At 39.8% G+C, this 27920-nt stretch overlaps 2 protein-coding genes across 3 annotated transcripts; one reads left to right on the forward strand and one right to left on the reverse strand.

Moving 5' to 3' along the window:
- Positions 1 to 3858: 3858 nt before the first annotated feature.
- LOC142432289 (olfactory receptor 7C1-like) lies at positions 3859 to 13576 on the forward strand. 2 transcript variants are annotated; one of them, XM_075537425.1, is made up of 2 exons: positions 3859 to 3886; positions 12618 to 13576. In XM_075537425.1, exons 1-2 carry the CDS (start codon positions 3859 to 3861, stop codon positions 13574 to 13576), a joined length of 987 nt encoding a protein of 328 aa, XP_075393540.1. The 2 variants fall into 2 exon arrangements, with proteins under 2 accessions (XP_075393540.1, XP_075393545.1); XM_075537430.1 differs by lacking the exon at positions 3859 to 3886 and having other exon boundaries at positions 12617 to 13576.
- A 12688-nt stretch (positions 13577 to 26264) lies between these two features.
- Positions 26265 to 27185, reverse strand: LOC142451540 (olfactory receptor 7C1-like). The gene has a single exon (XM_075553321.1). It carries the CDS (start codon positions 27183 to 27185, stop codon positions 26265 to 26267), a length of 921 nt encoding a protein of 306 aa, XP_075409436.1.
- Positions 27186 to 27920: the final 735 nt, after the last annotated feature.

Raw genomic sequence — 27920 nt, forward strand, 5'->3', positions numbered from 1 at the left:
GGGGGGAGTGGCAGGCCTGGTGGGAAATGATCAAGGGTAAGGTTGCTTAGAGAAGAGGTATACTCTAGCCCAGGTGGCGATGAAGCATGGTAGTAGGGCAGGAGGAAAGTCAAGGGAGATGGCGGAAAGAGCTAGGAGTCAAAGGGCATTCATGGAGGTCTAGACAAAGACATGTACATGCAAATATATATAGGAGGATGGGGAAATAGATCTATGTGTCTATATTTATAGGTCAAGTATTAAGGTGGCGGAAGGACCTTGGGCCTCTACTCAAACACTCCCTCAATGCATGAATACCTTCTTTTATTAAATTGGAACTCTATGATGCTCACTCTCCCGATACCACTGCTGAAGCCAAAGTGGGTGAACAAGTAAATGTGGTGAAGAAAGCTGATGGTGCCCGGCTATCAAAAGAGATAGTGACTGGGGTCTTAAAGGCTTGAAGATAAACAAGCGGTCATCTAGCTCAGAAGCAACAAAGTCCACATGGAAGAACACACCAGCCTGTGTGATCGAGTGGTCCCGAAGGGATCAGTTACCAGGCATCAAAGAACAAAAAATCATATCATTGACTGCACACCTCCATGATAGGATCGCTGAAGACAAATGTGTGCATAAGTGTGGTGAAGAAGGCTGATGACAGCCGACTATTGAGAGATATAGCATCTGGGGACTGAAAGGCGTGAAAGTAAACAAGCGACCATCTAGCCCAGAAGCAACAAAGCCCACATGGAAGTAGAACACCAACATGTGGGATCATGAAGGCCCGAGGAGACCAGGTTTCAAATAACAAAGGCGGAGGGGGAAAAATCATATCATTGTGAATGAGGGGAGTGCATGATGGGGACCAAAGGCCCATCTGTAGACAGCTGGACACTACCCCTCGCAGAGGGGTAGTGGGGAGATGAGTCACTCAGGGTTCAGTGTATCAACAACGAAACTCAAAACCTTCCGCTTGTTCTTGAATGCTTCCTCTCCCCCCCCCCCAAAGATCATGATCCCAATTCTACCTTGAGGACCTGATTAGAGCAGAGGATGCACAGCGGTGCAGCAGGGATCTGGAAACACAGGGAATCTAGGACGATGAACCCCTCAGGACCAGCGGTGACAGTGGCGATACCAGGAGGGAAGGAGGTGTAGAAAGGGGAAACTGATCTCGGGGATCTTCATGTAACCTCCTTTCTGGGGGATGGGCAGCAGGACAGTGTGTGATTGGAGACGTCGGCCATCGTAAGATAGGATAGAGTAATAATTTATAAGTTATTAATGGTTTGTGAGGGAGGGGGTGTGGGCAGGGAGGGCGAGGGCGAGGGAAAAAAAGGAAAATGAGCTGATTCCAGGAACCCAAGTGGAAGGCAAATTTTGAGAATGACAAGGGCAACGGATGTATAAGGGTGCTTTATTCAATTGATGTATGCATGGATTGTGATAAGAGTTATATGAGCCCCAATGAAATGATTTATTTTAAAAAGCAGCCAGCTTCTCTCTGTTATGCAGTATTTCAACAAAACCAGTCAGGGAGTAAAGTGAGTAGGCCGACTCCCAGCTCAATCCCACTAGAGTTTCTGCAGTTAACTCGTCATAATGCAGCAAAGCCCATCACGTATCCCTCCCAACTTGTCATTCGGTTTCAATCTTTTAAAACTTAATGAAATATACCTTGTGTCTGAAAATAGTCTATAAAAAACACAGGTGCAATGAAGTAGAATGTGTCCTATGCTACTGTTAGGTGGTGTTCCCAATGTCTCTTAGATCCAAATAATTAATATTATGCTGGTGGGTTTTTTTTTCTTTATACCCTTTGAAAACGGTTCTATTTCTCATCAAAAAGTGGTGCAGATAATGCCTTTCTCTTGCTCATAATACATTTTCACTTAAAACTATTGTCATATATTTACATTGCCACTCTTGTTCACTCTGCATTACTGCTTAATTGTTCTATGGAGTGTCAACCCCTATCTCCCCGCCCACTTTAATTTATTTAAGCAACTGTGCCTAATATGTGGCTCTTCTAACGTAGCTGTGTGATTTTTCTCGTCCATTATAGCACTGTTTCCTGAGAAAATATTTAATCCAATTATATTCACTGCAATTAATTACCAATAGAGAAGAATTTACTTCAAACGTTTTATTAAACATCCCCTTAACCCTCATTCCTGGTTACATTGATGACTTCTTGATTCTTTATTTTGAAACTGAGATTATTATTTAGGAATATATTTTCCTTTGTTATTATCATTATTGATAATTTTATTAAAAAATCCCTTAGATCCCTTTAACTTGCAAAAGTTCTCTTATCTATACTAATCATCCATTTTAATTTTATGTTATTGTCAATTATACTTACATAGCCCTGATCTCTATACTCATTTTAAATTATTATTTTATATGTGTTTAGGTGGTAGTTTAGCTCCAATACTTTGAAATTTGGGGTTTGTATAATTCATTAAAGCTAAAGAACCCCAATATTTAGTATTTCGTACAGGGTTGGTGTGTTTGGAAAAAGTCCCTTAATTTCTGCTTATCTGGGAAAATCCTAATTCCACCCTCATATTTGAAAGATAATTTTGCTGGAATTATTAATCCTGTTTGATAGCCTTTTCTTTCAAGGGTTTGCATATGTTTTCCACACCCTGACTACAGGTTGAAAGTGAGAAATAAACACATAATCTTTTTTAAAAATTTAATTAGGTGCTCTTACAGATTTTGGAAAAATCCATAAATCAATTGTATTGAGCACCCTTGTATGTATGTTGCCATCATCACTCTCAATATGTTTTCTTTCCACTTGAACCCTTTCTATAAGCTCCTCTTTTATCCCCTCCCTCCTCTACCATCATAAATCCTTGATCAATTATATATTATTGTTGCTATTTCTGTTTCTTACACTGCCAGGTGTCTTTCGTCACCCACATTTCTCGGGGGCATGATTATATCTCCATCATTGTGATCAGTTAACCTTCCTCCCTCTAGCTTCATGGTGCCCCTAACCCCACTACTGTTCCTGAGGGGTTTGTCTTTCCTGGATTCGATGTGTCAAGAGCTCTTAACTGTCCCAATGTATGTACTTAGGTCAAGCAGGATTTGTAAGGTAGAACTGAGGTCATTGTGTTTGGGGTGGGCGGGCGTGTGGGCGGGTGGAAGAATTCAAGAACTAGAGGAATGGTCTGTGTTTCCTCGGTGCTATACTGCACTCTGACAGAACCATCTCTTCGGTGGGAACCTTACGTAAGTGATGGTCCAAGTGTCTGCAGAAAGTATTAGGTGTCCACTCTGACCCCTCTTGCTTGCATCTATATAATCTTTTCACACCTGCTACCTGAACCTGCCAACACCTCTTGATCACAGAGGCTGGAGAAAGGATTTATCTTTTTGTTGTTGTTCATCATTTTAATGGGCGGTTCTTACTAATCTTATAACAATCCATCATTCAATTTTATGAAGCACAAATCAGCATTTCCTAAACATTTCTTTCTACTTGAACCCTTGCTATCAGCTCCTCTTTGTCCCTCTCCCTCTACCAACCTCCCACCCTCATGAATACTTGTTCAATTATATATTATTATTATTTCATGTCTTACATGGTATGCTGTCTCCCTTCACTCACATTTCTGTTATTCAACCCCTTATCCAACTTTGTGATGGGGGTCCACTTCCTCCTCCTTCCCCCTCCCCAACTCCCTACCCTCATGATATTGCTACTCCCACTACTATTCTTGAGGGGTTTATCTGTCCTGGATTCCATGTGTCCACAGCTCTTATCTATACTAATGGGTGCGCTCTGGTTTAGCCAGATTTGTATGGTAGATCTACATCATGTTAGTGGGGCGAATGGGGTAGCATTCAAGAACTAGAGGAATGATGTGTGTTTCATCGGTGCTATACTGCACCTTGGTTGAATTGTCCCTTCCTTGTGACCCTTCTCTGGGGGGATGTCCAAATGTCTACAGATGGACTTTGGATCTCCACTCTAACCCTCCTCATTTGCATAGATATAGTTTGTTTTGGATCTTTCAATACCCTATCCCAGCAACACCTCATGATCAAAAGGGCTGGTGTACTTCTTCCAAGGAAAGCACTTAATCTTAATGATGCTCCTCTGTAAGTGACATTTTCCTTAGCTCATGCTGCTCTCAAACGTATTTTATTCTCTTTGAATCGTAAGTGTGATCATTATGCACCTTGAAGTGTTTCTCTTAGAGTTTACCTATATGGAGTTTGTTGAGCATCTTGAATGATAATCTCATGTTCCGTATTTGGGGAATTTTCTGCAATTATTTCTTGAAAAATGTCTTCTGGGTTCGTTTCCACTCATCTGCTTTGAATTTCTTTTGCGTGTATCTGATTTATCATCCTGTAGTCACACAGAATCCTAAAGCCTTTTCAATTCGCCCCACTCTTTCTTCAAACTGACTAACCTCAGAGTCCTTGTTTTCTAGTTCTCTGGTTATTTCTTCCACTCTATTTATTCTACTACTGTATTCTTTTAAGGAGCTTTTATTCTGTTATTTTATTCTTAAACTTTGGATTTTCACGTTGTTTTATTTAAGGTTTCTAACTCTATTAAATTCCTTTTGACCCTCTTTATTATTTTTTTTAATTCTTCTGAAAATTCCCCCATTTTTTTCTTTCTCCCATTGACAAAGCTTAGCACTAGCCTGCACTGCACGCGTTAGTGCACAACAAGTCATAGGAATTAGTGGAATATCAATTCAAATGCTTCAACAACAGATGAAGCACTTGAAGTACTCACTTGCTTAGGTCAAAGAACCTAGAAGACAGCTACGACACACCTACAACAATAGCTTATTTCGATAAAACAAAACCCAGAAACCAAAAACTGTTGGAGAGAGTATGGAGAAATTGGAGCCCTTATACACTGATGGTGGACCTGTCATCGTGTGAAACCATTGTAAAAACCGATATGGCACTACCCAAAATAACTAGATATAGAAATACCATACAGCCCAGCAATACCTCTGCTGAGTAGATATGCCAAAGTAGCACACACGGAACAAAGAGACATATGCTCTTCCAAATTCATCACAGCACAGTTGATCAGAATAATGAGGTGGAAACAGCTCAAATGCTCCTCCGTGGAAGAATTAATAAAGAAATTGTGATAAATAAAAAATGGAATTCTGTGCATTTCTAAAAAACAGTGATGAAACCAGGAACTTCCTGATGTCATATATGAACCGGGAAACCATTATGCTAAGTAAAGTTAGTCCATCACTATATATATATATATATTGTGTGCCCCGCTACTCTAAGGATAGAGACTAAGATGAAAGAAAAATTCTGTCTTCAAGTCACGCAATCTTGTACTAGATTCTGTCAAATAATGCTGCCAATCTATGTATCATGCAATTATTTGTACGACTTAATAAGCACTTTGACAGAGGCCTCCCTCAGCTGCGGCCAGTTTCTATGTTGAAGAGAGAAGGAGAAGACAAGTCATCTCCTGCATATGACATTGTTCTGTGATCACCCCAAACCAACAGACACTCCTACCAGGGTGCTCAGTGAACCTCAATGGGAATTCAAGTAGAGAAGCTTGGGTAGATCTGTGTTAGAGAATGTAGTCCTGCATACATCTGCTAAGAACCTAAGTGGGTAATCTGCCGTTAGGAAAGGGTTTAACATTACTCATAGAGAAACCCCCAACCTAATGAGGGAATATGCTTGGTATTATGTTTCTAATCGGCAAAATTGATCTAGTTTGTATCCAGCCTTTGGCAACCTAGGACTGTAGACTCTGTCCTTTCCAGATGCACAAGGACAACACCATTCACAGATCACAGCTGAAGACTCTGATTTGAAGCCCCACTAAGCAAACTGTTTGTCTTATATTTACTTGTGGTGCATTTTAAAAACGGGAGGACTCTCTTGGACGTAAGACAGAAGTGCCCTCATTGAGAAGAAATGGATGAATGGAAGTTCAGGAAGGCAATATATGAATTCAGATTCTCTTTACTGTTTAATGACATACCTTAATCTAGCAGACATGGATATTCTATTGTGAATGAGCCTTGTTAATTGATCTTTTCCTGCACTAGTTTGTAAAAATAATGTTCAACCACTTAAATATTTGATATGTATAGGTCCACAATCGTTGTTTTTGGGTCCAAGAAGTCTGTCATGTACATGTATACTTTGCTTCTCAACAGAGTATTTCAAATGTATTCTCCTACATTAGCTAAATTAATATTTTATCAATATAATTATCACATATCCTAGGGGATGATTTATACTTTCCCAATAAAAGGCTAATAATATCTCTACAATGGGACTCTCCCACGTGTTGGGCACACTGGGGGGGGGGGTTGCTTGTTGCTCTGATACTGGAAAACATGTCATTGAAATTTCAATCGCCAACAGGGTAACCCACACTGAATAGGTTACTCTCAGGGGAGCTTCCAAACAGAGAATAGAGCACAAGGAATTAATCTGCTACCCACTTCAGAGGAATTAACCAATAAACCCCTTATGCACAGCATCAGGACATGGTCAGATACTGAAGGCCTACTGAACAGAAGGAGAACTTTGTCAGACAGAGTGTCAGAAGATGAGCCCCTTAGGTCAGAGGGCACTCAGAACATGACAGAGGAAGAGCTGCCTTCTCCAAGTAGAGTCGTCTACATTGTCAGGGGTGGTGTCAACGCTGCAGAGTAGAGCCTTCCAGATCTTCATTTGATGATGGGGCATGGCTCAGATGGAAAAATGTATCTACAAAAATCACCTAATTATCAAAACTTGGAATGTAGGAAAATTTGAAGTCATAAAAAATGAAAGGGTAGCACAAATCTTAATTCCAGACATTAGTGAGCTGAAATGGACCATTTAGAATCAGAAAATAATAATGGTTTACTATGCCAGGAGAGACACAAAAAGGATATTTCAAGATCTATCTTGAAGCACAATGTTATCTGTGATAAGATTATATTTATCCCTCCTCAAGGAAATTGAGCGATACAACTAATGATCTAATTTATACACCGACCATGAGAGTTACTGATGAAGAAATTGAAAAATTCTGCTAATGTTTTCAGTCTGAAATGGATCAAACATACAATAAAGAAGCATGGATACAAGAAAACTTTGTTTCAATAGCGTACCATTCTCTAATGGTCAGCTTCCCAACAAGATTGTAGAACTCAAAATGGGTGCATAAGCAAATGTGGCTAGGTAAGCTGATGGTCCCCAGTTATTAAAATATATAGTGTCTGAGGTCTTAAATGGATGAAGCTAAACAAGCAGACATCTATCAGGGAGCAACAAATCCCAAATGGAAGAAGCGCACCAGCCTGTGTGATCACAAGGTGTCCACAGGATAAGGTATTAGGTATCAGAAGTAACAAAACAAGCAAATATGCTGATGTAAATGATGCGAGTCAGAGTGGAGACACAAAGTCCATCTATAAATAATTGGATTCCCTCACAGAATTGTTACAAGGAAAGAATGAGAGAGCCAGGGTGTAGTCAGCATCAATGGAACACACAGCATTCCTCTAGTTTTTTATTGCTTCCTCCTCCCCACTATCATGACCGTAGTTCTACCTAAAACCCTGGATAGACCAGAGCACGTGCACTGGTATAGAAGAGATGGCAACACATGGAATCCAAGGGAGATAAACCCCTCATGAGCAACAATGGTAATAGCAATACTGGAGAGTAGTGGGAAGGTGGGGGGTGGTGGTGAAGGGGACAAACAGGTAACTGACTACAACGACACACAGTCTACACCCGTCTCCAGGGAACAAACAACAATAACATAGACACAGGGGGGAGCGGTGGTGTAAGATATGAAAATAATAGTAATTTATAAATTATCTGGGGTCTTAGATGGTGAGCATAGGGTGTGGTAAGGAGGTGATACCGAGGGTTAAAGAGAAAGAAAATATATTTAAAATTATGAAGGTAACATATGTGCAAATGTGCTTGTAAGAATTGATGTATGGATTGTTATAAGAGTTGTGAGAGCCCCCAATGAAATAATTTATTTATAATAAAGAAAAAGCATTAAAATGATTGGTGATTGGAATATTTTATATAAATGGGAGCGTATGATATGAACGCTTGTGTTTCCCTTCCTCACCCCACCATGGCACCTAGATTCCTAGTGACACTGAGGATAAGCACTCAGCTGGGTGCTAGAATGAAACCTCCATCAAAATATGATCCAGGATATCTGGATATCTACATCTATCTATGTATGTATCTATCTTTCCATATATATAATTCTATCTACCTATAATCCTATTTAAAACTTCTAGACCTGTGTGAGAAATTTCTTTGATACCTATTTCTCTTCCATTCTGTACTTCTCTGCGTATCTATATATCTATAGCTCCATGAAGATAGATAGAGAAATACATATGAAGGGAATGGCTGACACATTGTAGGAGGGAGGAAGTACAAGCTCACTCAAATCTATAGGTCACATTTTAATGGGAGACATAACATATCCCAGTAACTATTAAGGGAGGCAAACCAGGAAGCAAGACGACCAGGAAGCAAGAAAACCTCAGGCTGATGGAGGTAAAGGCAGAAAAATTTAAGTTCAACAGATCAAGCTTCTGGCTGCAGAGTTAAAAAATCCAAGGTTTGCAGTCATTATGGCAGGTCAATGATAGCTCCCAGATTGTGAGGCAGTACAGCAGGCTGAAGGTCAAAACACCAGGGTCACTGAGACAGAAGGAGAATCCATCCAGCAAGGGAGAAGTGGCAAGGTTGCCCACTAAGTCTGCTTAAATAAGAGTGGGTGACACCCCGGAAAAATCTATATTTTCAATTACAGCAGAGCTGAGACTTGGATGATGAGACTGTTCACTCCGTAGTCCTCTTACATCTGCTTTACCATTCACAGTAAATTCCATCATGGAGTTGTTTAGGTTCGGTCACATCAGGAGAAAACACCAATTGCTATTACTAAGTATCCTGGCCCAACCACGTGGACACAAAACCAAATTCACACATTGTTGACCTACATGTCAGTAGTTTAAAATCTAAAAGAAACAGCTCCTGGATCAGAGAAAGCTTTGTCAGTATGATTTATAAAGATCCCGACCTGGGAAACCTCTGTGGAGTTCTTCTCTACCCAACAGGTCAACTGAGTCAGAACTGACTGCACGGCAGTGAGTTGGATGCACTTTTTTCCCCAGGAGGTGTAAGTTTCCAAGAATCAACCATCCTGCATCGTGTATTCCTGCTTCCAGGGTTTTGAATGATGAACAATTATCTATTGTATGACAAGGCCACATTGTGTTCATCCGTTGATGGATATTTGGATTGTTTCTACCAGTTAGTACTTGTGAATTCTGTTCCTGCAAGCATTCATTTACCAGTGTTTATTTAAATACCTCTTTTTAATTATTTGTAGGTAGTACCTAGCAGTGGAATTGCTGGTCACTTCTTGCACCTAGGGATAGCATTTGGAGAAACCAAAGATCTGTTCTTCACAACACTTTCACCATTACCATACCTCCCCATCCCCCCATCAGGAATATGTGAGGGTTATATGTGCCTGATTGAAAAGTTTGTGGCAAAGTCCCATTAAGTATTAATTCAAATTTTTCACATACTTTTTGAATCACACTAATATTTACTAATGTATAAAATCATGCATAACAGAAAAAAGAATTGCAGAGTAGAAAGTAACACAGAATGCAATGCACTGGGTATGCATGTACAAATATTGAGTATCCTATAATATTAGACTTGTATTCAGGCTCTGTGATGGGATCCACTCACATGTGTTTATCATCTCATGGACTGATCAATAGGTATGAATTTCATTGATCCCAATTGGCCAAACAAGAAGAGTGAGTTGTGGAGTTCAGCAGTAAAAAAATACACAAAGTTCCCTGAAGCAGATAGCAATCGGGTCAGAGGAGCCTCTTCCCTGGGACACTTCTTCCACTCCCCGTCATTCTTCTATTGCCATAAGTGGCTCCTTCTCAGAAAGATATCCCTCTTCTCTCCTCACGTCTTCAACTAGAGTGGATCCTTCTGCAATACCTCTTTTCAGTCACAGAATAGGAAGCTACCAGATGGATAGATTCCTTTTCAGATAACATGTAGCATGTCACAAGTGTCATTGATTTAAATTCGCAAATCATTCTCAAAAACAATAATGTAGCCCTTTGAATATATTTACATGGTATGTTAAATGTTATTAAGCTTTATGATGTATTAATGCATTGTATGATATTTTGAAATAATATTTGAATATTTTCTATGGAACATCTTATAGACATTGCTACATTTAGGCTTTTTATCTATTGTGACTTGTAGATGTGTAGACACTCACTGAGCATATCCTATCATCAAATCTCCCAACAACCTCCGTACACGAATAGCATTCCGTTTAATTAGGGTCTATTATCAATTAATATAAAAAAAGACATAGTAAAAATAAACTAGTGAGGGTGATGGTGCTGTATGTGATCAAAAATGTTTCATAAATCCCTGGCATCTTGATAAATGATGTCCAGCTGTGTTCTTTAGGACTTTGGAGAGGGACTTTGGAGAGTGATCATTTCACATTAGCCTGTATGCTGGGTAATGCCTCAACAGAGATGACTGCCTTCTGGGGAGAAGTAGTCCAGTGGGAGAAAGCTCTAAACGGAGCTCCACGTCATCTCCCAAAGGGTCAAACTGGCACAAGTTGGAATTATGTTCTCTTAGCTCCAGAGAAATAAAATTCCCAGGGAATGTTAGACAAAAGAATACTTCATTAATGAAGCACAAGGGATTTCAAACACTAGAGCCAAAGGACTGTAAATACTTCCTGTACACTGACCCAGATCTACTGTATCCATCTAAGGGGATGAGAGAACACAGTTTTGCCTTTTAGAAGTCTCATGAATTCGTCCATCTCCTTGCTCTTCTTGGGGCATGAGCTTTAACTTTTCAGTGGTTCATGGAGAAGCAGCACTGGTGAGCTCTCCTCTGATTATACCTGGATGAGCTTCAAGATCATCACAGGTGCTGCAGGATTGGTGATGAGTGAAGGCCCTATCTCATGGGTAGTATCTGTAGGTAAATCAACTGAAATAAAAAAATAAAGCAAGTTTCATGGCATAAAGTGCTGCTAAGTTAAAGTCCCTGGCTATAGGAAAATGTCTTCTTTCTCTAATCTGTCTTCCGCGGTCCTGGCTCCCTTTCCTGCAACCTGCTTCTCTCCATACATTAACAGGCCTTTTAATCTCTTTCAAATAAGTGTTCCCATTGTAACTCACAAATCTTTTATTTAGCACATAATTATACGATGGAAAGAAAAAAATGAATGGACATTTTCCCTCCTTGCAAGTATCTGACATTCTAGGGAAGGTAACAGACGGTAAGTGTGTGCTTATCCCGGCTCTGCAATCCTACTGAAATGGATCATATTGTTGTTGCCCTTCCTGGTGGAATTTATTGAAGGTTTCATAGAGAGATGATGCTCACACTGAGCTTTGAAGGAGGTCACAGGAGGGGAGCAATGTTGGGATTATTAAAACCATATGGTGTGCGATGGAAATTTCACATACTAATAAATAACTGTTGACAATGAAAGCAAGAAATGGAAAGTGAAGCATGAGTGTGGACAGGCAGGCAGCAGCCATGTAACACACAACTGTATATTTTGGCTAAGGAAGGACACCTCTGAAATTAGCGGAGAGTCAAGGCAGAATTAGCAGCACAGTCTGTCTGCAGTCAGACTTGCCTTTGGAGACATTGCTTGGTCCATCTGCACAGCAGACTCCTGCTGCTGTGAAAACCGTAGAGAGATGAGGAGTTGAAAAATCACAGTAAAAGTGGGAGCTGAATCTGTGAGCATTTGGATTATAATGTCTCAAAATATTCACCGATTAATAAGACACAGCATGACATTTGAAATTACTTATTTTTCAAACTGTTCTATGAAATTGGCATAAGAATTTGGGGGTAAGTGATGAAGAATACGCAAATTAAAACTAACTTTTCTGGTCTGAGGCAGGTAGTGGACTCTAGGTGAAATGCACAGCTTGTTGTCTTCAAGGTATTCACATAGGATTAATTTGTACACTTTTACATAACTTTACTGTTTAACAGTTTATCTTTATCAGGGAGTCTTCAAACTCAAAACAATCTGATCCCATATTCCTGTCACTTTTAACTACAACTTGAACCCAGATTTGTTTTTGCACATCAGTTGCACCATCCACCTTGTTATCAGAGGGTGTGAGGAGTATTCTTGTGTCAGGAGAGGAATACACCCCCTATCTCTGCCTAAAGGGTTCTTCTCATGACTATCAACAGTAACTGCCTTCAGATTTCCTGCACATTGACTCTTTCTCGGGAGTGATTATACAAAGATCAAATTATTTGTTCCCAAATCTTTCAAGAACACTTGGCATTAAATAATTAATTAGTCAAAAACATTTGTTGAATGAATTGTCAAAGCCTTAATGAATTTGTAGAAAGATGAGATCTTTGGGAAAATGTGGTATTAGAAGCAAGACACCTTGACAATTTATGCATCAAAGAGAATATTGAAATTCAAGAACACGAGATATACGAATGTGAATAGGGATTAATTAATTAACTGTTTAAAACATAAATGACAGTACATCCTTAAACCATTGTTAACATCTGCTCATTTCTCTTTCCCAGTAGTTTCATCAGCTACATGGAGCCAGGAAACTACACTCATATTACAGAATTCATTCTTCTGGGGCTTTCTGAGGAGGCAAAACTGCAGCCCCTCCTCTTTGGACTGTTCCTCTCCATGTACCTGGTCACCTTCACTGGGAACCTGCTCATCATCCTGGCCATCACCACAGACTCCCACCTCCACACACCCATGTACTTCTTCCTCTCCAACCTCTCCTTTGCTGACATCTGTTTCACATCCACCACTGTCCCAAAGACGCTGATGAACATCCTGATGCAGAACAAAGTAATTACATATGAAGAGTGCATCGCCCAGATATTTTTTTTCATGGTTTTTGTGACCTTAGACAACTTCCTATTGACAGTGATGGCCTATGATCGGTTTGTGGCCATCTGTCACCCACTGCACTATACAGTCATCATGAACCCAAGATTCTGTGGCCTCCTGCTTCTGGTCTCCTGGGTATTGACTCTTCTGGTCTCTCTATTACATTCTTTGATGGTTTTGCGACTGTCTTTTTGTACAGAATTGGAAATCCCCCAATTTTTCTGTGACCTTAGACAAGTAATACAAATAGCTTGTTCTGACACATTTCTCAATATCTTAGTGATATATTTAGCAACTGGACTTCTGGGTGTTATTCCACTCACCGGGATCCTTTTCTCTTACAAGAAGATTGTGTCCTCCATTTTGCGAATTTCATCAGCTGCAAGCAAATATAAAGCCTTTTCCACTTGTGGGTCTCACCTCTCTGTGGTTTCCTTGTTCTATGGCACAGCTTTTGGGGTTTATCTCAGTTCTGCTGCTACTGACAACTCCAGGGCCAGTGCAATCGCCTCAGTGATGTACACTGTAGTCACACCCATGCTGAATCCCTTTATCTACAGTCTTAGAAACAAAGACATAAAGCAAGCCCTAAGAAAACTTTTTAGCTGAGAAACATCCTACATTAAATAACTCTTCATGAAGTTTAGCCAACTATTTGTGAAAAACAAAATTAAAAATGATAAAAACCAATTTTTCTTTCTTCAGTCCTAATAATGCTTATGTACATCATTCAATCTCTGCAAATTTTAAGAATAATATGAAAATTTGAAGACATCATATGAAATTATTTCATGTGTATTTTTAAAATATCCTTATTTTAACCAATTCTCTGCTTCAACAGGCATTTTTTAGGGTGACTGCAGGTTTCATTAGGAAGTAGACTTTACATTACTAGCTGTAGAGTGATAGCGTACAATTATCACAAAGGACCAGTGCTCATTATTATCCTGAACCATAAATAACTGAGCAGAAATTCTACAATACCTATTTAAAAACTGTTTTCTTGTGATCACATTTGGCATGAAACTTTCAACCTATCTGGATAACTTTCCTTACAGTGAAGCCTTCTTAAACATTTTGAGCATAAAGTTCATAGACTTGCTTTTATTAAGTTGTGAAAAGCACTGTTGGTATAAACAAGTATTGGAAAAGGCTTCCAGAATCTCACTGAAAACAATTCCAGCTAAGCAGGTTGATACCTCTCCTATCATCAGAAAAATGGTACAATCAAGAAGACTGACATTATTGACTTCCTGTACATGATTAATCTGACATCCAGATAGGAGGAATTTCTGTTGGAACTGTTAGTTAAAAACCATTAGTCAAGAACTTTGTAGAACTCAATTTGTTCAGCAAAGGTGTGCATATCATGTCTTGGCATCAATGATACTACTGGAAATTAGTCTTTATTGTTTCCTAAGAACCCAGTGTTCTCCAATTATATTTTTCCACAGAATCAGCTGTACCAAAGCATCTGCCTCACTTTGGCCATGAGTGTCTCCCAGCAATCTGGCCAGCATCTCAAATAATTACATGTGAAACTCTTGGTTTTCATGATCCAGTAAAATACTGTGCTCTATATTTTCTCTGCAGCACAGGAAACAGCTCTGTTGAGGTAAGTTTTGGGCTACTAACTGAAAGGCTGTTTTCACGCCTATCCATGATCAGAAGAAGAAAGATGAGACCACATACTCCCATAGAGACTTGCAGCTCCATAAACCCTATCAGACAGTTCAGTCCAACGAGTCAGACTCACTTGTTAGCAGGGTAGTAAGTAGGTCACACAGGAATGGTGTGTGCCAGCACTCTGTTCCTCCAGAGTAAAATGTAGACTCAATGCAAATACCAATGTAATGGATGGAGTCCGCATCACACTACACAGACAGTGATATAAAACTGCCTCAGAGCCTGTCTGAAGCTGTGCATCTTTACAGAGGAGACTGTCACACTATTTAACCAGGAAGCACGTAGTGGATTTAAATCTCCACCTTTTGGTTAGCAGCCTAACGCTTTAATTAGGAGACTGCCAAGCTTCCTTATATCATGAGTGCACAAGGGGATTGTATCCAAACATCCTTAACGTTTTCTCATGTCTCAATTCTATTATATATAGGTGATTCATGACTTCTTTTTCCTTTTCAAAAATCATTTTATTGTGGGCTCATACAGCTCTTATTACAATCCATCCATCCATCCACTGTGTCAAGAACTTTTGTGCATATGTTGCCATCATCATTTTCAAAATAGTTTCTTTATACTTGAGCCCTTGGTATCAGCTAATCCTCTCTCCTCCTCCACCTTCCTTCCTCAAGAACCCTTGATAGTTTATAAATTGTGTTTTTGTCATGGATTGTTTCTTTACAAGGAATGATTTGTGAAGCGTGAAGTGAGCATTTGATAAAACCAAAAACCAACTCCTCAGCCCTGGAATCAATGCCAGTTCAGCAACCCCAAAGTACAGGATGAAATTGCCTGCAGGTTCCTGAAACTGGACCTCTTTACAGGAGGAGCAAGTTCCATCTTTCTCCCATGGAGCAGCTGGTGGTTTCGCACTGCTCACCTTGCCGAGCACAGTCCAACTCTGCCACGTATTCTTAGATACTCAATAATACCGTGGCAAATTATATAATGTAAATGTAACCATTTAAAATATGAAGAAAACCTCTCCCTGTGATTAGGTCAGGTCTTACAGAGTAGATCCTCGGTTTACATTAGAGAATTGACACAGTTTATTCACTTCTAACCTTTTCCGTTACCTGTCGTCATTTATGCCATTTCCTCCTGTGTTCCCATTTCCATTTGTCCTACTCCGTGAGCCCTTCTTACTTTAGGAGCTTAAATTGTTGGTTACTCTAATATCAAGGAAGATAAATTCCAATTCTTAAAAGTCACTAAGGGATATAACCTTGGTCGAATCACCCGTCTCTATCCAACCAATAAACCCTATAATTTTGAGTTCTGTCCCACATTCTTCTCCCCTATTTAAAGGACCTTATAAGGTGGTTGTTTTCAGAGGAGTTGGGGTTGGTATCAGGAAAGCATTCTACTCTCAAGATGATGGAGACTAATGTTGTCATGGCTCCTTGATCCCCTGATCTATTTCCATGGGCTTTTCTGTTTTCATCACTTTTGTTTTCTCTGAATGCAAAGAGACACATATTTGAACATTATACGTCTGCTTCTGAGCACCTAACACCCCAAATGCTAATCACTAAATCACAACACTGAACATTGTGCTTGCTAACTGTGCTATGCCACTTGACCTTTGTGAACCCAAGACAATGGTTGTGATTCCCCGCGCTCAGGGACTCCTTTCCTCAAGTTTTTGTTTACGTCTGAGAGCTCTTCAAAAATATACACCTTTTCGTGTCCCTATATGTTTCATCATAGAAGAAAAGTTTTTTTCCACAAGAGAAACCCCCCTTCTAGGAATGAAAGTTAAAGGGAGTCTGAGCTTGGTGTGTTCATGACAGAAATAAACTGGATTCACCACTGAGTGGAAGTATTGAATATTATGCTCCTAATAATGGTGTGTTGAATTTAATCAAACAAGCTATTAAAATGATGACAGAAGAAATCACGAAATCAACAATCATAGTGGGTAACTTGAAGACTCCACTATTGGAGAAAGACAGATCACTGGGAATGAAGCTCAGTAAAGAGACCAGAGAGCTATACAACATAATTAGGCAACCAGATCGGATAGACATCTATAGAGCTTTCCACCCAAAAGGAAAGGGTTTCATATTCTTTTCAAATCCAGATGGATCTTTTTCAAGAATAGACCACATGCTGGGACACAAGCCGAACCTGAGTAAATTCAAACAAATAAATATTATCCAGACATTTTTCTCAGATCACCATGACATTAAGTTGGAGATTAGTAAGAGAGCGTGCAGAAAAGCAAGGGCAACCAATTGGAGAATGAACAACGATGTCCTGCGACATGAATGGGTGTTGGGAGCCATGAGACCCGGCCATAACCTTGCCTTTCGGGATCCATGAGGCCTGGCCATAAACTTGCCTGTCTGGAGCCATGAGGCCCAGCCATTGTCTTGATCTTTACTGCCTGACCTCTGTAACTTTCCACGGAAACTGTTTTTTTCTGTGGTCATTGTTCTCAGGGAAACACCTGCGACTTTCTTCCCCCATTTATTGTTCTCAGGGAAACACCTGCGGCTTGTTTCCCTTTCCTTGGCCTATATAAGCTGTAGCCTATTACTCAATAAACGCGACTTGATCAGACTGCTGTCTTGTCTCCATTTCTCGTGTCTCTTGTCCCCCCAATTCCCACTCCCTCCTCCAGGGTCCGAGTTGAAGTTCCCGCGGGTCGGGACATTCTGGCGCCCAAAGTAGGGTCTGGTTACATGGGATACCATGAGACAGATGGCGCAAAGGAGGTCTGCCAGTAAAAGTGAAAGAAAAATCCTTCGGCCACCGCGCCAAGATGAAGGTGAGTAAAATCACCGGAAAATGGCATAAGAATTAAGCCAGAATCAGATTTATGTTAAACAATTGAAAGAGGCTTTAAAGACACGAGGAGTAAAAGTTAAAAGTTGTGATTGAAAACCGAGGATCCCGTGACGGACACCAATGAGTAGCAAGGCCTTGAATCTTTACAGAGAAAATTAAGGGTAAGTGGTGAAAAGTTGGGAGTAATAAATTATGGGACAGACTTCTAGTAAATGGATGTATGTAAATATGCTTCAAAATATGTTAAAAGGTAGAGGAACAAAAGTAAGCCACCAAAGATTAGAGAATTTAGAAAAGAGGAGGTTTAGACTTATAGCAGAACAGGGAGGTATCTGTTTTGCTTTACAGGAAAAATGGTGTTTCTGAGCCAATAAGTCTGGGGTTGTCAGAGACAAGATCAGACAACTACAAGAAGACCTGGAAAAGCAAAGAAGAGAGTTGTCTGCCAACCCACTTTTGGGCCCCTTGGATAGCCTATTGCTCTTGCTCTTACTGGAACCTGTGGTGTTTAACAGGCTCATGGCATTAATCAAACAACAGATCAAGGCCATCCAGGCCAAACCTATACAGGTCCATTACCACCGCCTTGAGATGTGCGAACAGGGTGGCTCATACAAAAAATTCTGATAAGACCATCTTCCCTTGTGTGCTGAACTGGACAGTCAATGACGGGTAAAATCGGCACAAGACATACCAACCAAAGACAGACATTGGTTTGCTCTTATTTTATGAAAGCATTCAATTGATCAATGACAGTTAAGGATGACTCTTGATGCCTGACAAATTAAGACAGACGGAGTTCCCAAAGGAATCTCTCTTGGCTTTACAAAATAAAAAAGGGGGAACTGTTGGGAGCCATGAGGCCCGGGTATAACCTTGCCTGTCCGGAGCCATGAGGCCCTGTGACTGTCTTGATCTTTATTTCCTGGGCTCTCTAACTTTCCACAGGAACTGTTTTTTCTGTGGTCGTTGTTCTCAGGGAAACACTTGCGGCTTGTTTCCCATTCCTTGCCCTATATGAACTGTAGACTTTTACTCAATAAATGAGACTTGATCAGACTGTTGTCGGTCTCCATTTCTCATGTCTCTTTTCCCCCCAATTACCACTCCCCCCTCCAGGGTCCACGTTGAAGTTCCCACGGGTCAGGACAAATGGGTACAGATCCAGATCACAGAGGATATTAGGAAGTTTCTAGAAACTAACGAGAACGAGCATTCAAGGTATCAAAACGTATGGGACACTTCAAAGCCAGTTATCAGAGGTAGCTTGATATCATTAAATGCATACAAGAAAAAAGAAGAAAGGCATATGTCAGATACATTAACAGAAAACCTCCATCAACTAGAACAGAGTCAGCAGAACTACCCCTCCAATAGCAAGAGAAAGAAGTAATAAAAATCAGGGCAGAGTTAAACCCGAGGGGAGACAAGAGAACAATGAAAAAAGAAACGCAACTAAAAGCTGGTTCTACGAAAGAATTAACAAAATTGACAGTCCTCTGGCAAAGCTTACCAAAGATAGAAAGAAACAAACATCAATAGCTAGGATGAGGGATGAATCAGGGGCAATAACAAGAGACCCCAATGAGATTAAAAGGATAATAAAAAAAAGATGGCATGGACATTTAAAGACATTTTTAAAAGACACTTAATATGTATTTCTAAATATATTTTTGCTCAGTCATTCATAAAGTTGAATATTTTTCCATGTTAAAAAAAAAGAAACAAGGTACTGACTTTTAAAATTTTCTCTTGGGAAAAAAAAGGATAATCACACAGTACTATGAAGGTTTGTATTCTAATAAATTCAGAAACCTGGAAGACATAGGCCAATATTTGGAAAAACAGTCTCTCCCTAGATTATCTCAGACAGAGATCAAGAACGCAGACAAACACATAGGGAAAGAAGAAATAGAGAGGGTCATCAAAAACCTACCCAGAAAAAAGGCCCAGGGCCAGATGGTTACACAGCAGAATTCTACTAAGCATTCAGGGAAGAGTTGACACCGATCCTCCACAAAGTATTCCATAATATAGAAGAGGACAGCAAACACCCAAACTCATTTTACGAAGCCAGCATTACTTTAATACCCAAACAGGGCAAAGACCCCACAGGTACATAGAATTACAGACCAATATTGCTAATGAACATAGATGCAAAAATCGTTAACAAAATATTGGCTAATAGAATACAAAAGTATATAAAACCCGTCATCTACCACGACCAGGTAGGATTCATCCCAGGGATGCAGGGATGGTTTACCATTCAAAAATCCATTAATATCATACATCACATTGAGAAGAAAAAGGATAAAACCATATGATAATATCCATAGATGCAGAAAAGCATTTGACAACATCCAGCAGCTATTCCTAATCAAGACACTCACGAAGATAGGATTGGAAGGTAAGTTCCTCAAGCTTACACAAGCTATCTATGAAAGACCAACGGTCAACATCAGAGTCAATGGAGAAAAAACAAGAACAATTCCACTTCAAAAGGATACAAGACAAGGATGCCCCGTTTCCACTTCTATTCAATATCATTTGGGAGGATCAGCATAACAATATAAGACAATGGAAGGACAACAAAGGGATCCAAATTGGAGAGAAGGAGGTGAAACTATCACTATTTGCAGACGACATGACCCTGTACATTGAAAACCCCAAAAGCTCCACAGCTGGAGTACTTAAAGTAATAGAGGAATATGGAAGAGTAGCAGGATACAAGATCAAGAAGCATAATCGGTAGGTTTTCTATACACATCGGACAGGGCCATGGAATAGGGGATTAAGAGGGAAGTACTCTTCACAGTAGCTAAGAACAAACTGAAATACCTAGGAATATATTTAACAAAAAATATGAAAGACCTATATAAGCAAAACTAAAGAAGCCTATTACAGGAAACCAAAAGCGACGTCCACAAATGGAAGAAACTTCCCTACTCATGGGTTGGAATGGTCAACATAGTAAAGATGATATTCCTACCTAAAGCACTTTACAAATTCAATGCTATACAAATTCAATGCTATACAAATTCAACTACCATCAACCTTCTTCAAATAATTGGAAAAATTGACCACCAATTTTATATGGAGAAGCAAGAGACCCAGAATTAGGAGAGAACTACTTAAGAAGAAGACACAGTTGGAGGACAGCTCTAACCGATTTTAATGCCTATTACACAGCTACAGTGGTCAAAACAGTGTGGTAAAGACACAACGACAGACACTAAGACCAGTGGAAAAGAATAGATAGCCCAAGGGTAAAATCATTAGTATATAGACAACTGAGCTTCCACAAGGGTCCCAAAAACATCAAGTGGGAAGCGGATGCCCTTTTTAACATGTGGTGCTGGAAACAATGGATATCCACACGTAGACAGAAGAAACAAGATGTTTACCTCACCCCATGCACAAGAATAAAGTGAAAGTGGATCACAGACTTAGAACTAAATGGGAAACAATCAGGACCACCAAGGAGGGAATTGAGATAACCTCAGAGCACTGACCCAGGGAACTCATAGGCTCACTGCAATAGGAAAAAGTACACACACAGATGAACTGGAAATCAACAAATGGGGTCTAATAAGAATAAAGCTCCTGTGCACCTCAAAAGGCTTCACCAAGAGGGTGACAAGATAACCCACAGACTCGGAGAGGATTTTTAGTAATGGCACATCAGAAAAAGGGCTCATTACTAAAATCTACAACACCACCATGACTCGCAAAATCGGAAAACAGTTAACCCCCTAAGGAAGTAAACAAAAGAGTGGAAAAGAACTTTCATTGCAGAGGAGACCCATACGGCCAATAAGGATATAAGAAAGTGTTTGAAGTCCCTAGCCATAAGAAAAATTAAAATCAAAACAACCATGACATACCACCTAACCCCCTAGAGGCTATTTCCAATCAGCAAATCAGAGAGCAACAAGTATTGGAGGGACTGTGGTGGAGTAGGAACCCTCCTCCACTGCTAGTGTCCGTGTAGATTTGTACAGCCACTGTGGAAAGCGACCTGGCGATATTTAAAGAAAATGGAAATTGATCTACCTTATGACCCAGCCATCCCTCTACTGGGCAAATACCCGGTGGAAGTAGGAAATAAAATACGATCTGTCATATGCGCTACAATGTTTATTGAGGCACAATTCACAATCATAAAGATTTGGAAACAGCCTAAATTTCAATTCATAGGTGAGTGGATTAGTAAACTTTGGCACATACACACAATGGAGTACTATGCAGCACGTAAACTTTCTGCCAATTCTTTATTCTTAGCATATTCATGTCTGTGCCTTAAGATGTGTCTCTTGCAGGCAACAGATTGATGGATTATGTTTTCTGAGCCAGTCCTCCAGCCTCTTTCTTTTAAAGTATGAATTCAGTCCATTGGAATTCAGAGTAATTATTACTATCTCTGGATACAGAGTTGCCATAACCTGCTTTGTGTTTTGGGTCTTTACCTATCTCCCTTCCTATCTGTGTGCTGTGTTTGAGTGGAGAGTTTCTATCTTGTCCTCTTTTCCATCCTAGACACTGTTGTCTTGGTAATTATTGCTGGCATGTTGCCCTCTGATTGGAGATGGGCTATATGGTGGTCTCCTGTTTGTTCTTGGTGGAGGTTGATCTTCTGGCCATAGTGAGTCAGCCAGTATCTTCCACAGGGTCGGGTGACTGGAAGCATATTCTTTGAGTCTCTCCTTGTCCTGGAAAACCCGTATCTCACCATATAGCTTAACGGATAACTTGGCAGGGTACAGGATTCTAGGGGAGGCATTTTTTTCTTTCAGCTTTTGGAAGCTGTTGCTCCAAACTCTCCTCCTCTTCATGGTATCTGCTGATAGGTCTGAACATATTCTTACCTGCACTCCTTTGTATGTGACTGTCTTCCTTTCTCTTGCTGCTCATAAAATTTTCTCTCTTTTCCTTTAAGTTGGATATTTATACTATTTTATGTCTTGGTGTGTTCTTCTTGGTATTTAGCTTAGCTGGATCTTTTCTGCTTCCTGTATGAGTGTCTGGTTCTCCCTTGTTAGGATGGGAAAATTCTCTTCCAGAAATCCCTTTGCTATCTTGGCTGTTGACTTATGTGTTGTGTTTTTCTCCTGTAGACTGATTATTTGAATGTTATTTGTCTTCAAGATGCTGGCTGTTTAAACAATCATCCGCAGACATTTTTTCATATAAACTGCCTGTTACTTCAAATAAACAACTGACAGTGATGACTGCGATGAAGAAATGTAAATTACTATGCATAAATTTGGATTGTGGAGAACACTTTGCTGCCACCATCTTCTCTTCATTTGAGAGAGATGGTTACATCATCACATGATACTTTTGGAATAATGTCACAGGCAACAACTAGGAGTAATGCATAATGTATTACTTGATGAGCCAACATCTTCCAAGGATGGATGGTTAACAAAAAATCCCTTATAAGTGAAAAAGTCCAATTGATTTTAATATAATAGTATAAAGAAAGTGTTGATCAGACTTCCTTTTGTCAAGTGCAGAAGCATGTTCAGTTACCAGGAATAATAGTAAAATGTTTTCCTCTTTTACTCAAAAATACCTTCCAAAGTAGTAGTGAAATATGGGTGCTTGTTGAAAGGCCTGTGGTCTTGGAGTGTACCATGAATATTTATAGGTTTGACACAGGTATTACAAATATACCTGTAAATGTGGATAAACTTTTTTAACTTCTTACCAGTCAGTGCTCCTCTGATCTATCACCTTGTGCCTCTCTCATCTGTAGCCTCTGTGGACCATGACAACAGGTAACAATGGAACATGTCCAAGTCAGCCCTTCTTTTCATTGCTGCATTTCCCCTACATCCACTCAGTGAGTGGATCCAGGTGATTATAATAATGAACAAACAAATCTCAGACTAACTTTAACTTTCATTCCTAGAAAGGGTGGTTTCTTTGGTGGATGAAGACTTTCCTACTTTGATGAAACATACAGGGACATGAGAAGAGTGAAGTTATGTAAAGCTCTTAGACATAAAAAAACATCTTGAGGAAAGGAGTCCCTGAGCCTGTGGAATCAGAACCATCGTCTTGGGCTCCTGAAGGTCAAGTGGCAGAGCAGAGTTAGCAAGGACAAGGCTCTGTGTTCTGACTTGGTGATTAGCAGCTAGGGTCTTAAGTGCGCATAAGAAGGCATATAATGTGCAAATACTTGTGTCTTTGCATCCAGAGAAAAGTGATAGAAACTGAAAAGCGCATGGAAATAAACCAGGAGATGCAGGAGTCATGGAAACATTAGTCTCCATTATCCTGAGAGCAGGATGGTTCCCGATACCAAGCCAAACTCCTCTGAGCATAATGACACAAGAAAGTCCTTAAAATAGGGGAGAAGAATGTGGAACAGAACTCAAAATTATATGACTCCTTGGTTGAATAGAGACTAGTGATGCCACCAAGATCATAGCCCTTAGTGACCTTTAAGAAATGGAATTATACTCACTCCATATTAGAATAAGAAACAATTTGAGATCTGAAAGAAAAAGGGCTCACAGAGGCCTTTCTTTGTAAAAGAAACCATACATTAAAAAACCCCTAATTTATAAATTATCAAGGTTTCATGAGTGAGGGAAGGTCAAAGAGGGGGGTTGAACTCAAGTTGATATCAAGGGCTCAGGTAGAAAAAAAATGTTTTGAAAATGATAATGGCAACATATGCACAAATACGCTTGACACAATGGATGAATATATGGATTATGATAAGAGCTGTATGAACACTCAATACAATGATTTTTAAAAGCAAAAGTAAATAATGAACTAGCTATATATAATAGTATTGAGACATGAAAAAAATCTTAATGAAGTTTGAATAACTATAATCACCATGTTCACTCATGGTATCAGAAAGTTTGGCAGTGTCCTGATTAAAGGGCTAGGCTGCTAACCAAAGGGTGGAGATTAAATTCCACTGCATGTACAACTTTATGGGAGCATTCTGTCTCATCTTTCTCCTTCTGAGGGTGGATAGGTTTGAAAACACAGCCATTCAGTTAGTAGCCGAAACTTAACCCAACAGAACTGCTTCCTGTGCTGCAGAGAACATATAGAGCAGTGTCTTTTCCTGGATCATGCAAATGAAGGGTTTCACATGTAATTATTTGAGATGCTGACCAGATTGCTGGGGGACACTCGAGGGCAAAAGTGAGGCAGATGCTTTGCTGCAGCTAAATTTTAAAAAATTTAATAAATCTTTTTATTGGGGCTTATACAACTCGTATCACAGTCCATGCATGCATCAATTGAGTAAAGCACCCTTATACATTCGTTGCCCTTGTCATTCTCAAAATTCGCCTTCCACTTGGGTTCCTGGAATCAGCTTGTTTTCCCTTCCCTTCCCTCCCCGCTCATGCCACACCCCAGAACCCTTAATAGTTTATAAATTATTATTTTACCTTATCTTACACTACCCGGCGTCTCCCCTCACCCACGTTCCCATTGTCCATCGCCCAAGATCGGTCCTCCCTTTCTAAACCCCCCTCCCTCCCAGTGTCGCCACTCTCACCGCTGGTCCTGAGGGGTTCCTGCGTCCTAGACTCCCTGTGTTTCCAGATCCATACTGCATGGCTGTGCATCCTCTGGTCCAACCAGGTCCGCAAGGTAGAATTAGGATCATGATAATTTGGCGGGGAGGAAGCATTCAAGAACTAGAGGAAGTTTTTGAGTTTCATTGTTGCTACACTGAACCCTAAGTGACTCATCTCCTCCCCACTACCCCACTGCAAGGGATGTCCAGCTGTCTACAGATGGGCATTGGGTCCTGCAGCTAATTTCATGGTCAAGCAGTATTGGAGAGCACTGGGTTCTTTGAAACAGTAAAGATAAATTTCCAGTAGTGTCACTGATGCCAAGAAATGATACGCATAATTTTGCTGATCAAATTTAGGCCCAGTAAGGTATGGATATTAAAGATTTGGGTTTTTTTTAATCATTTTATTGGTGGCTTGTATGACTCATAACAATCAATACCAGCATCCATTGTATCAAGCACATTTGTGCATTTGTTGCCATCATCATTCTCAAAACATTTGCTTTCGAATTGAGCCCTTGATATCAACTCCTAATTTCCCCCTGAAACTATTGGTTTTGAACTAACAATTACAACAGAAATTCCTATTATCTGGATGTCAGAAGATTAATCATGTACAGGACATCAATAATTCCAATCTATTTGATGCTACCATCTTTCTGATGATAGAAAAGGTATCAGTGTGCTTAGCTGGTATGGCTTTCAGTGTGGTCCTGGAAGTCACATCCAATACTTGAATATACCAACGGTGCATTTCATAATTTTATAAGAACAAGTTTATAAACTTTATGCTCAAAATGTTTAAGAAGACTGCACTGAAAATAAAATAACGCAGGTAGGCTGAAACTTTAATACTAGATGTTATCACAAGAAAACGTTTCCTAAAATAGGTATTATGGAATTCTGTCTCAGTTATTTTTGGTTCAGGATAATAATGAGCGCTGCTCCTTTGTGATAATTGTATGCTGTTACTCTATGACTAAGAATGAAAAATCTATTTTCTAAAGAAGCCTGTGGTCACCCAGACTAACTGTCGAAGGAGAGATATCATTAAAGAAAATATATTTTTAACAAAATGCACAGGAAGTAATTTCATATTATGCCTTAAATTTTTCATATTCTGTCTTAAAAATTAAGGATATTAAATTATGTACATAAGCACATTTAGGATCGAGGAAAGCATAATCCAGATTTTTATTACATTGAATTTTGTTGTTCACAAGTACTACTCTAAACTTAACTATGTGTTTCTGTGATGGAGGATGTTTCTCAGCTAACAAGTTTTCTTAGGGCTTGCTTTATGTCTTCATTTCTAAGACTGTAGATAAAAGGATTCAGCATGGGTGTGGCTACAGTGTACATCACTGAGGCAATTGCACTGGCCCTGGAATTTTCATTTGTGGTAGAACTAAGATAAACCCAAAAAGTTGTACCATAGAACATGGAAACCACAGAGAGGTGAGACCCACAGGTGGAAAAGGCTTTATATTTTCCCCCAGCTGATGAAATTTTCAAAATGGAGAAGACAATCTTCATGTAAGAGAAAAGGATTCCAGTGAACGGAATAACAGCCAGAAGGCCAGTTGCTAAATACATCACTAAGACATTGAGGAAGGTGTCAGAACAAGCAAGTTGGATTACTTGATTAAGTTCACAGAAAAAATGGGATATTTCCAATTCTGTACAGAAAGACAGTCGCAAAACCATTAAAGCATGTACTAAAGCATCCAGAAGAGTCAACAACCAGGAGGCCAGAAGCAGGAGACCACAGAACCTTGGGTTCATAATGACCGTATAGTGCAGTGGGTGACAGATGGCCACAAACCTGTCATAGGCCATCACTGTCAATAGGAAGTTGCCTAAGGCCAAAAAAAGCATGAAAAAAAACATCTGGGTGATGCAGTCTTCATATGTAATGACTTTGGTTTGCATCTGGATATTCATCAGCATCTTTGGGACAGTGGTGGAGGTGAAACAGATGTCAGAAAAGGAGAGGTTGGAGAGGAAGAAGTACATGGGTGTGTGGAGGTGGGAGTCTGTGGCGATGGCCAGGATGATGAGCAGGTTCCCAGTGAAGGTGACCAGGTACATGGAGAGGAACAGTCCAAAGAGGAGGGGCTGCAGCTCTGCCTCTTCAGAAAGCCCCAGAAGGATGAATACTGGAATGTGAGTTTGGTTTCCTAGTTCCATGTAGCTACTGAAACTATTTGGAAAGAGAAAAGAGCATTGCAAACTCTGCCATAAGCTGTTAACAATAGTTTGAGGGGTATATTTATATTTTATACCATTTTAATATTTTTATGCAGTTAATTAATGAATACCCATTGATATTTATATATGTCATGTTCTTCAATCGCAAGTCCTCAATATGGTCTTTGATGTTATAATGCTTTGCTGTTATGGCTTCTAATACTATCTTTTCCCTAAAGAATTATATTTCTCTAAAATCCATTAAGACTTTGTTCATTCACAAATGCGTTTGACCAATTATTTTATGCCCAAAGTTCTTGAATGTTCTGGGAACCTCAGGGAAAAAATTAAAACTCTTACCCTTATTGATATGAACAACATAAGATGCAACTATTGTTCTCATCACTTCCCGAAGTAAGAAAGTGATAGCAGGTGAAAGACACATGGAAATCATTGGTCCAATGGACTCATGGGGCATGCAAACAGCAGTCATGCCTGATATAGGACTCTCCTCCATGTGCCAATAATCAACTAGGTCAAGAAGGCAGCATTTTCCTAGGAACAAAATTCACAAGGTTTGTGGAGGAAAGAGGAAAGGAAACAGGAAACAGAAAGAGGCAGCAGGATAAGCAATGGCACATCGGGAAATTGCATTACATGAGTTAAATCAGAATGTGTGTGATTTGTGGAATGATGGTTGCGTCGGTAAATCATTTCATTCACAGTAGCAAGGAA

This window comes from Tenrec ecaudatus, chromosome 1, assembly GCF_050624435.1.
Source record: "Tenrec ecaudatus isolate mTenEca1 chromosome 1, mTenEca1.hap1, whole genome shotgun sequence".
NCBI classification, from domain to species: domain Eukaryota; kingdom Metazoa; phylum Chordata; class Mammalia; order Afrosoricida; family Tenrecidae; genus Tenrec; species Tenrec ecaudatus.

What these genes read in the sequence shown, in the direction of transcription:
- LOC142432289 (XM_075537425.1), top strand. Translation starts at nt 3,859, where the DNA reads ATGATGTGTGTTTCATCGGTGCTATACT. An exon ending in TGTTTCATCGGTGCTATACT is followed by an intron (nt 3,887 to 12,617) that starts GCACCTTGGTTG and finishes CCATTGTTAACA; the next exon opens with TCTGCTCATTTCTCTTTCCC.
- LOC142451540 (XM_075553321.1), bottom strand. Translation starts at nt 27,185, where the DNA reads ATGGAACTAGGAAACCAAACTCACATTCCAGTATTCATCCTTCTGGGG.